Source organism: Sciurus vulgaris (assembly GCF_902686455.1).
Source record: "Sciurus vulgaris genome assembly, chromosome: 1".
NCBI lineage: Eukaryota > Metazoa > Chordata > Mammalia > Rodentia > Sciuridae > Sciurus > Sciurus vulgaris.
This window is the reverse complement of record NC_136461.1, coordinates 129,555,743-129,567,455: the sequence shown is the minus strand read 5'-3', so window position 1 is coordinate 129,567,455 and position 11,713 is coordinate 129,555,743. Positions and strand designations below refer to the sequence as shown.

At 38.5% G+C, this 11,713-nt stretch overlaps 1 protein-coding gene across 6 annotated transcripts in view; it reads left to right on the top strand.

The window, feature by feature from the left end:
* The first annotated feature begins 4,186 nt into the window (after window positions 1-4,186).
* PXDNL (peroxidasin like) overlaps window positions 4,187-11,713 on the top strand; it is a 545,994-nt gene continuing 538,467 nt past the window's right edge. For 5 of the 6 annotated variants that reach the window (XR_013763204.1, XM_079136409.1, XM_079136408.1 and 2 more), the window contains exon 1: window positions 4,187-4,590. Coding sequence is in view for 5 of the 6 variants with exons in the window: in XM_079136409.1 (XP_078992535.1) it covers window positions 4,427-4,590 (164 nt within the window). In the remaining variant the exon portion in view is untranslated. The remainder of the gene's footprint in view (window positions 4,591-11,713) is intronic. The other variant, XM_079136412.1, reaches the window with a different exon arrangement.

Here is an 11,713-nt window from a genome sequence, read left to right as displayed (position 1 = left end):
GTGGTTTTTGATTTTTTGGGGGTACTACTGATTGAACCCTCGGCTTCATGCATGCCAGGCAAGCGCTTTACCACTGAGCCACATCCCCAGCCCAGTTTCATGTTCTATTAATGTCAATTGAGTACGTTTTTAAATTGTGTTATTCAAATCTAATGTAACTTAAGTAAATTTTTGTGCATGTACCTACCCCCATCTGTCAATCACTTTGATGATGGAATGTCAAGATTAGTTTTTGCTTTGCATATTTTGTTGTGATGGAGCTAGAATTGTGTCCATTTGGTTATTTGAACCTTTAAGATTATGTTGGAATCCTCTTATCTTAGGTAAAGTTCTTTGCCTTAAAGTATATTTTGTCATAGCATAATATCATCTAGTGTATTGTTCTTCTTCAGCCATTTTTGTATTCTTATGTTTTAGATGTTTCATATAAACAAGAGATAGCTGAGTTTCTTAAAAATTTATTTGTATAATCTTAATATTACTTGATGCTTTCCATTGACATGCACTTTAAATATTTCTATGACATGATATTTTGGCCTATACACCTACTATATTTCTCTTCCATATTCTTTGGATTATTATTTCTTGTATTTTTTTTTTTTTCTATTTTTACTTTGGAAGTTATGCACTTCCCCTCTTGCTCTCAGTGATTACATAACATTTTAATGCAGTCACTTAATTTATCAATGTTTAAAATCAGTTACTCCCATGTCCTAAGTAATAGAACACTAACTCTGATGTCATCACCTCAAAATGATGTGCTGGCATATGTTTTACCTCTAAAAGGTGAAGCTCTGTAGCATACCATTGCTGTTGTTTATCTAACCAATGTTAAATTAGATTTACTCCCATTTATACTTGTTTTTGCTCATTATTCCTTTCCTCATTTTAGACCATCCTAATTTCCTTTTGCAAAGAGTGCATCCTTTTGAATTTCTTTTAGTAAAGTACTATAGGTTGTAAACTCTTAGTTTTGTCTGACTTAAAAAAATATTTTGCCTTTATTTTTGAAAATTATGTCCATTGGTTATATGATTTTAGATTGACAGCATTTCCTCTAAAGGATTTGTGATTTCGCTACATTTTGGCTTCCATGTAGTTATTAAGTCAACTGACAGTCTTCCTGGAGATTCTTCTACCTTTTTTTCCCCTTACAAATATTGTGTCGACATTTCCTCTCTCTGCATTGAATTTTAGATAATTTCTTCAGATATATTCATGGATCATCAATTCTCTCTTTTATGTATTTATTTATTTTTGACACGGGGGATTGAACCTAGGGTCACTTTACCGGTGAGCCATGACCCCTAGCCCTTTTTATTTTTTATTTTGAGACAGTTTCACCAGGTTTCTTAGGGCCTTACCAAGTTGCTTGAATTTGCAATCCTTTTGCCTCAACCTCTTGGATGACTGGGATTATAGGGGTGCACCACCATGCCTGGCACCAATTCTCTTTTAAAGTTGTTTGAAATCTGGTAAAACCTTTCAGTGAATTTTACTATCTACTCTGTTTCCTAGTTCTCCTTTTTCAGATCAGCTTGGTTGCTTTCAGTAGTCTTCTGTTCTTTATTAATGTGTTCAATTCTCTAAATGACATTGGTCTTTGGAGATCAGGAACGGGTCTTTATTCCCACAGTGTTGAAGATTAAACACTGGAGAAATGCATAAAAATCAAGTTTTATTTAAAAAGACACAGAAGTACAGAGGTAGCAGACTTCTCTGGAGAGAAGGAGGCCCAGGGCCCAAAGGAATGAGTGTGCTTGCTCTTTTATAGAGTCCAGAACCTCCTACCTTCCCTTTCTTCTCCATGTACTTGCCTAAGGGCAGGAAGGAGCAGCACAGGGGGTAATCCTTAGCAACTCCTTATGTCGGGAAGTGTGATCTCAGGTTAGCTGTCAGCAACCCATTGTGTTTTCTTTGATAACCAGCCCTCATCTTCTCAATGCCTTCATTCATTAACTTCACTAACAGCCAGACCTTCAGCCACCTGCCTCAGTTTGTTGAGAAATGTGACATTTCCTGTCTTCTCAGGCCAAAGAGGCCTGCAGGCAGATTGCTGCAAAGAAAGTACGTGGGGAGTCAGTACAGTGGGCTTTTTTCATCGAATTATTCTCTTAACCTCATGTTCTCACCATCCTCATCTCTTTGTCCCCTTATATAAACATATGGAACTTAATTATTTTATATTCCATGTCTGATTCCAGATGTAAATCCTTTCCATGATGTTTCTTTCCATGGCTAGCACTTATAATTCTTCCTTTTGTATTTTGTGGGTTTTGACTGAGTTTATGTTGTACAACTTTATTTGTGAGAATTATTAGTTGCCTGGGCTCTTGCCCATGGAACTTTTTACATCCTTAGTTTAAGGTCTTCTGCATCACTCAGGTGGAGTGGCGTGATACAAAGCTCCACTAGAAGGCTACTTTGGAGTCATCACACCTCCAGGGAGATTTTCCTTGTTGCCTTCCCACAGCCAAGCATTGAAATAGGCAATTTTCCTTGTATTGTCTGGGGTGAGTTGGCGGGTGGGAGTTATTCCCAGTTTATCCTTAAGATATAGCTCTGGGTCTATAAAGATTTTCTAGATGAGACTCCCTGCTTAGTAAAGGGGTTTCTCTTTAGTACCTCTTGTACTCCAGTCCCAAAGCTAATTTCACTTAATTACACAAACTATCTCAAACTGAATCAGCCTTCAGTGTTTACTTAACCTTATGGACTTCCCACTTCACCTCATTTTTTGGACTCTAAAAACACCTTGCTAACTTACTATATCATGGCACATGGATGCATTTTCAAAAATGTGTTAAATATTTTATCTAGCACATTTAGTTGTTTTTGGTGAGGCAGTTGTCCTAAGATACTATCTGAAGGGCCATGTAGGGGTGTGAGCTTGTTCTGACTTTTCCTAGCCCTGTACTCAAAGTCAGAAATCAGCGTTCCCCTCGTACCCTACTCAACGTCAGCTTAAGCTTCTAGATTAGAAAGGTTTTAATCGATCCTTCTGGAAAAAGATTTTGTGAACACAGATAATATTTAGTATATTTTGAGCTGAAACTGTAAGGCACAAACCTACCCGTCTGGTTCACATTTTCCAAATCAAACACGAGTGTGTAGTAATTGTAAGAGTACAGTTGAAAGGAATTTGCCTTTTGGGATTTTTAGTATACTTTGACTCTAAAACACATGTGGAAAATGCCAAGCATACCTAAGGTTTATTTAAAAATCATCCTGTTCACATAGATTAGTTTGGTTCTTTAAATCTTTTTGTATTTTAAGCCCCAAAACATCACACATGTAGATGTGAACATTTTGCCAAAAGAGGGCAGTATTCACCTACAGTAGAATGCACAGAGCCTGAAAGATGATTGCAGACGGATGCATTTACTTTTTCCTTGTAAAGCTGATAAAATTTGACAAAACTAGCTCTCTATTCACTAGATTGGATTCCCAGTCTGGTCATCTGGGATCGACCGTACAACTTTTAATTTGTATTTCTTTTCTTAAAAAGAGACTTGTTGGAAAACTTATTCTTCAAAGATAAAATGAAATCAAGACCTTTAAAAAAGAAATCTTAACAGAATGCCCAAAGTGTAGGTGTCTAACTGCAAGGCATATTTTATCAAAGTCTCTTGTTCTCATGTACATCCTCAAAGAAGGGCCCACTCACTTCCCGGAAACGTGACCCCGTGACACTGTTGATGCAAAGCCAGCCTCCAGTCAGCACCTTGCACTACTTTACATAGTTACACATGTGTTTGTCTACCGGTTGTCTCCTCTACGAGTATGTGAGATCATGTTTTCAAACATACAATTTTAAACATTAAATATTGAAGAAATCAGAAGTAGGCAGTTTGAATCTTACATGAGTGAAATGTGTTTGGTTTAGGGGCAGAATTAGAAAAAGAAAGGAAACCATGTTTTTCAGAGCACCGTTTGGAATAAGGTAGGAATATGTGCACCTAGATCAACTAATTAGAACTGCCTGTCCTTTTAGGATTTGGTAATGTTATCAGATAAAAGGAAGAAAAACTGTTCTGCCTGGGTTCAATAAATAATTAATCAACTTGAACTTCAAAAGGACAGCTAGGGGCTAAGAGGCTGGGGCTTACATAAAAAGTGCAGTGGAAGCAACTTTGGGAAAGTTTTTATTTGCATCATGCTGTCTAAAGAAGCTTTTGCACTCACAAGTTCCCCTCGTCCTTGGGAGTCTATTTCTGCCTAGAGCCGGCCCCTGCCCTCAGCCTTGTAATGCGATCTCTCTCCTTCTGGATTGGCCAGGGGGTGCCTTTTCCCTGGGAGCTGCTTTCAGCCACTGCTCCCAAGCCTCCTTCAGCCCAGACCCGACCATCACCACCACCACTGCTGTTGCTGCTGCAGCTGCTGCTGTCACATCTGTAGCTTTGCCTGTCCAGCCACGGATGGAGTGATGGAGCCCAGACTCCTCTGCTGGACCACTTGCTTCCTCCTGGCCAGCTGGTGTCTGCCGGTGCTGCCCTGCCCCAGCCGGTGCCTTTGCTTTAAGAGCACCATCCGCTGCATGCACTTGATGCTGGATCACATTCCTCAGGTACCACAGCAGACCACGGTCCTGTAAGTTCACACAGATTCCCCCAAGCCCTGTTCAGCCATGCTTTACTGCTTCTTGGCTGGACAAAGTGTCCTTCTTTTAATTAAGGATTTCTGATAATCTCCCTGCTTGCTTACTTGGAAGAGTTTTTTCACTTAAACAAATAACTTCATGGTTCTGCTCTCTTGGACTTACAATTGTGAGCCATGACGAGTTGGCATAAATACAGTTGTTGTGGGTATGGTTCTCTTTCTCAACATCTTCAAGAACTTAACCACTGAGAATTCTCATCTTTATTCTTTCCACTTCTCCAAAGGGTCCTCTCAGTTGATTTCTTTTCATCATTATTTCCTGAATCTTTGGAGCTCTTAATTGGGTCAGCATGTGTCTGTCCTATTTGGAAAGAATGAATTTAACTTCAAGAATGTGGTCCCATTTGATTTTGTGCTGACCTCTGCCTCCTAGGAGTATAATGTCCTCACTCCCAGCACTTGAGGCACTATCTGCCACAAACAATTCTGCAAATGGTCCAGCACAGCTCTCAGTCCTTAGAAGCCTTGCTGAGCAGCTACGAGACTAATTTAGCATTTAGGAGGCATTATAGAATGATAGAATAAACCAGAATTTAGGAGTCAAACATCTGAATTCAAATCCTATCTCTTTGTCATTAATACAGGGATAAGTGTGTATAATTGATATTTAGATCAAATATATTAAATAATTAAATAATTAGTAGAGAAATTATTTTCATAATTTTCAAGCTTTATGCCACAAGGAAAAAAAAAAAAGAAAAATGTTGAAATATGCAGTTTCAAGGGCTTTCTTTGGGCAATGATAAAGTTTTTGCGATTGCATCATGTCTGTGGAAGACAGAACAGCTTTCATTGTTTTCAGTTAGTTCTTGGGCAGAGGGAAGTAGCTTCTGGAATTTGGAGATACTAATGTTTAACATCATCACTGTAAATTTTTCTGTCCTAATCATGAAATAATTCTTGATAATGAAAAGTCCAAGTTGCATAGAAAATGACATACATGATCCATAGATTTTTATTACTGCAAAGCATTTTTGTTAATCTTATATGCATGCAAATATGAAGTAAGTCTTACTGCAAAAACTAACAAGACAGATTCTTGAGCATAGGGCCACTACTTATATCTATGCAGACAGCTCTAGAGTTGCCTTCAAATTCAGAACCATCCGTTTGTCATTTTGTAGCCACACTTTCTGGCAAATAGCAGTAAAGCCTTAAAGAAAGAACAACTTGTCTAATCAAGCCACATGACATTAAATAAAATGCTAACTAAGGTTCAATCTCAATCTAAATTGTACTTCTAGGTGTTTCAAAGAGCAGCATCCATCAGATACTTCCAAAGGTGATGAACATAACTGAAAAGCCATCAGTGCAGTTGAAAGAAGCCTTCCACTGCGTGTAGAAAGAAAGCTTAGACTCTGAGCCAGATACCTCCCTATGTCTGCTGTCATTCAAGTGTGGTGTTGTGCAAGTTGTCCACTTCTCTGAGTCTCAGGTTCTTATCTGTGAAATGGAGATTCTGATACTGTTTGCCTGTCAGTTATTTTGAAGATTAAATGAGTTAGTGCATTTTAAAGACTTGGGAAGTTGTCCAGTCCTGGTAAAAACTGTGAAGTTATAGTTGCTATTATCATATCTATGATTAAGGACACGAGTTATAAACTCAAATACCTCCAGGAACCTGGCAGGTTAATTTGAAGGATGTAGAGTGAATGAAAAACTATTGTGCAAGTAGAATGTGGGAGAACAATTGGCCTCAAACTTGGAGTGCATGAAGACATGGAGAGCATGAAGGACAATGACGAAGGCTGTCTTGTCATATTTTTTCAAGAAAATACAGATGTCAAAAATAAAACTCTTGCTAGGCATGGTGACACACAACTGTAATCCCAACTACTAAAGAGACTGAGATCAGAGGGTTGCAAGTTTGAGTCCAGCCTAGGCAACTTAGTGAGACCCTATCTTCAAAGGGATAGGGATGCAGCTCAGTGGTAATATTGACTCTAGGGTTTAATTTCAAGTACAAAGCAAAACAAACAAAAAATCAAAACCAGAAGAAGAAGAAAGGAAAGAAGGGAAAGAGAAAGAACTTCCTAGCTTTTAAATATTAGTAGCAAATAAATTTTGAAAAAGTTCAACTATGCATATTCGTGCATTGCTTTTAGCTCAGGACCTTAGGTTTGTTATTGCAATTTGAAAAATGGCACAAAAGCTGAGAAATGAATGAAAAGCCTATAAAAATTGGTGTTCTCCTTTTGGGCTAAAAATCCTTGATATGCGATTATATTTTTATGTAAGCAATTTCCATGAAGGACCACCACTGACCTCATTAAAAAAAGAATTGTGAAAAAGCAAAGTCAGTCAACCTTTGGAAGCTAAGGTGAATGAATGCTAGCTAAAGTTTTCCTAATAGAAGCATCAGTAGTTTCTATTAAACCACCATAACATAGAAAACAATATAAATAACACATTTAGCACTGCAAATGACCACAGTGCTTATTAAGTGCTAATTAGTAATATTGCTATAGTTTTCTTGATTTTCTTCATCTTTAAATGTTTTTACAATTTTAACCTGAGTAGAGAAAATATTTTCCTCAGCCATATACAAGAAAACTTTAATGTTTTTAAAGATTGATTATAATGATCAAGATTATAAGTTTAGAAAGGTACAAAACTATCCTCTTTAATTTTAACTTGATTCCATCTTATGTTAGTCAACTTTCCATTTCTGTGATAAAATACCTGAGAGAAATGAAAGAGGAAAGATCTATTTTGGCTCATGGTTTCAGAGGTTACAGTCCATGGTCAGCTAGCTCCATTGCTCTGGGCCTGAGATGAGGCAGAACATCATGGCAGAATGGCATGGTGGCAGAAAACTGTCTTCTCATGGGATGGTGACAGCAAGCGGGCAGGTGGTGGGGGAGTGGGGACTGAGCACAAGATATACCCTTCCAGGACACACTCCCAGTAACTATGTCCTCCACTGAGGCCTTACATCCTTTAGTTTCCACTATCTCCCATTAGTGTAGTAGGTTATGAACCCATGAAGATGTTCATCCATTGATGAGGTCAGAGCCCCCATGATCCAATCACTTCCTCAAAGTCTCACCTCTGAGCATTGCTGTACTGGGGATCAAGCTTTCATAAAATGAGCCTTTCAGGGACATTTCAGAAGATGGCATTGTATGTTCCAAACTAATACCACTTACCAAACAGGAGACAACCGTTTAGAGAATCTCATTCTTCATATTATGAATTTCAGTATAGAAAAATCTTTTAGAATTAGAATTTGCAAACTATAAATTTCTAAAAATGAGTACAAAATTTTAAGGGAGACTGTTCAATAATCAGAAGCAGTATTTTTGGTTGGTTTTAGTTGATTCCACTTTATCCTAGAGCCATTAGGTTGTACTTTCCAAATCTTAATTACCAGTTAAGAAATATGATGTTTTCAATAGCCAAGATGTGAAATCAATTCCATATCTAATATCTAATGCCCAACATGGAGTGGTTAAAATGTGGTACACATAAACAATGGAACACTATTGAACCATGAAAAGAAAATGAAGTCCTGTCATTTAAATAAATGTGGATGGAACTAGGGGATGTTATGTTGAATGAAATAAGGCACAAAAAGGTAAATGTTGCTTATTTTCATTTATATGTTGAACCTAAAAAAATTGATCTCATAGCAATAGAGAGTAGAACAGTGGTCACTAGAGGCTAGGAAAAGTAGTGGGCAGAGGGAAGGAGGGAGGCTGGATAAGTATACCAAAATATAGTTACACAGGAGGAATAGGTCCTAATGTTCTGCAGCACAGTAGGGTGACTATAGTTCATAACAATTCGCTGGGTATTTTACAAAGAATTAGAGAAGAAAAGTTTAAAGGTTTTCAACACAAAGAAATGAAAAATTAATGTTCAAGGAGAGGGAAATGCTAATGACCTTGATCTGATTATTATACAATGTACATGTATTGAATGATCTCAATGTGCCCCATAAATATGTACAATTTAAACTTTTTTAAAGATAAAGACATGATGTTCTCAGAATTCCCAGGAGCAGGAAGATACAGACTCAGATGTATTCTGTCACTGCAAATGGAATATACTTTAAAAACTATCTTGATTACATTAGAAAAATGTATAAGCTTAGGGCTGTTTTAATGATTGAGGATTTCCTCCCAAATTCTTAAAAAAAGTATGACTCAGTGGTAGAGTGCTTGCCTAGCATGTTCAGGGAAGGCCCTGGGTTCAGTCCCCAGCACTGCCAACAAAACAAAAACAAAACAAAACAAACCCTAAAACAACTATGTCCAACAAAAATTCTAAACATTTAATTTTTTTTTGGTAGATGGACACAATACCTTTATTTTATTTATTTATTTTTATGTGGTGCTGAGGATCGAACTAAACATTTAATTTAAAGGCATTTTCTTCATGTAGAAAGTTTGCCTTACCCTCCAAATAATACAAAACTTCAGAGAAATATGGGGGCGGGGAATGAAAAATGCTTTAAACTCATATAAAAAAATGGATTTGGCTGATAGAATTTTCATCTTGTTCAAGAAGGATTTATTCAGTTCTTTTAGCTAGACTTGTTTTTTAATCTGACTCTCTGAGGTTACTTTGACCTTTGAAACAAAATTTTTCATAAATTTTTTGTGACTGATGTCACTCATTGGCTTTGAGTGATCACTCAACAATAGTGAACAGGGCTGAACTCTCTGGACCTGCCCCGACTTTGCTGTTACTGAAATGAAGGCTGACAGGACCCAGATGGGCTCTGTCCAAATTGAAATGTACACAGTAGTATATTTGGTACCTGTTAGGGAGAGAAAGGGAACTAAAAGTTGGGCTTCTTCACTATCAAGTTGACTCCTTAGTAGATCAGGATAAACTAACAACTATAGCAAACAGCCCCACTCTTGGGGCTACCTGCAACCCCTCTGCCCTTACAACTCAGGCTTGTGCAGTACTGGGAGGTGGGCTGGAAGGGGCTGGAAGGAAGCTGGGTAAGGGCTGATGGAGCCCAAGTAGGAGAGTGGGTGTTGGCAGAGTGAGGGGAAGGCAGGTGGCAGGGTGGAGGCCAGGGGCTAGTGGCACTGCTGGCTGGGGTGTAACTCATCCTTGAGATCTGGAAGTCATCCTGATGGAAACAAACCTACAGAGTTCTACACATGAGAGGTCACCGATGGGGGGGCTCCATTTAGTGGTCCCAGGATTTCCTGTGACAGCTTGTACTTACATGGTGTGAGCTGATTAAATTATTGGAATATGACAGAGTTTCCTACACTAAACTGCATTTCAGTCCTCATTGTAGAGTCTGTAAATGAAGTGAAGGGAAGCATTATGGGAAAAACAGCTTTGGGTAGCAAAACTGGTCCCTGTTCTAGTTGGGGAACTACTACACATGTGGAAAAGCAAAGAGTAGAACAAGTGGTGTGAGAAGAACTTCTTCTGTTTTGCATTTATGGAGTAAGAAGTGAAGTGTCCTGTTTGTCTACTAGATTGGTTATATAGATAGCAAAACTAAGTGACAAAAAAGGAGGAATAAAATTATAGAGAATTTGTTGAATTTCCCCTGGGCATCCTGGTGTAGGTGATAGGGGATCAGTAACATGGTAAGCTCAGTTGGGAGACTCAGTAAGAGATGCACTTCTAAGTCATTGGGGATAAGGATATATGCTAATTAAGTCAAAGGGAAGAAGTCAAATTTCCTGCGGGGAGGGGGGTTAGAATGAGAAAACGCTATTCTGTCTGACATGTGGATGCTAACACAAAATAAGGGGGTGGGGAGGGAGGACTAGAAGTTCATTGGATTAGACAAAAGGGAACGAAGAGAAGGGAGGGAAGATAGGAATAGGAAAGACAGTAGAATGAAAGGGACATAACTTTCCTATGTTCATATATGAATACACCACCAGTGAAACTCCACATCATGTATAACCACAGGAATGGGATCCTAATTAGGATAAGTTATACCTCATGTATGTATAATATGTCAAAATACACTCTACTGTCATAGGCTGGAACTCTGGAAAGCCCTGCAGACAAGGGAAAAAAAAAAGTGCACAAGAACCAGGACTGGTAGTACAGCTGTGCAGGCCATGCGCTGCACAACTCCCAACTATGTAGTCCCGCAACATGGTGACCCTGGGGAAGAAAAAAGGAGAAAACAAAGAACACAGAAACAAAGAAATAGGAGGAGTACCAGAAAAGAGAATTCTCTGAATTTTAAGAGACAGGAAGGGTGGTCAAATCTGGCAGAAGTTGATATAATGGAGTGCAAATTTTTCCTCTAAGACATTGGAACAAAAGGAGAGGGTCAAAGAAATTTTGTTAATTTTTTTAAATGGATAGGGGCGGTTCTTAATTGTAGGCAAAAGGAATGAAAATAGTGTAGGAAGAGGGAGGATGTGAGGAAAGAAAGATGTGTAGGGTTTTTATTGAACTTCACAGTTCAAAAGAGAGCTGGTAGTAAGACATTAGTATGTTACACAAGGAACTGGGAGCCCAGTGTCTCCATGGGTCAGGAAGGATGCAGACCTCCTGATCCAGCAGACAGATGTGAGGTCTCCTGCCAGCAGGGAGCCAAGACATCTGGAGGCCGTTGTGGCTGCAGCAGATGGCCTTGCCCAGGCAAGAGGAGCCTGACTTCAGATTTTGGCTATGGAGGAGAACAGCAGATGTTCAATCACTTGATGTTTTTGTGATTTTTTTTTTTCTTCTGTGACAATGGTCTCTTTCACAAATAATTTTAACAAAGCTTTGTTTTACTTAATGAAATGTTAAATTCATTACTGATGGTGATTCAGGTTTGAATTATCTAAATGTTTATAAAAAAAAGAATAGGTGCCAGTATGACTAAAACATCCTGGTGAGTTCCTTACTTAGTGCGTATGTTCTTTTCTGCTCTGAAGTCCAATGCCTGCTTCTTAGGACACATGGAAGAGATATGTCACACAATCCTCTTGCTGTTGCATAAAGATGAGTGACCAAAGTTCAAATCACAGTACATTTTCTACATTCAAAGTGAAAGCATTTATTTATTTATTTGAGATGGGTCCTACTGTGTTTCCCAGGCAGACCTTGAACTCCTGGGCTCAAGCAA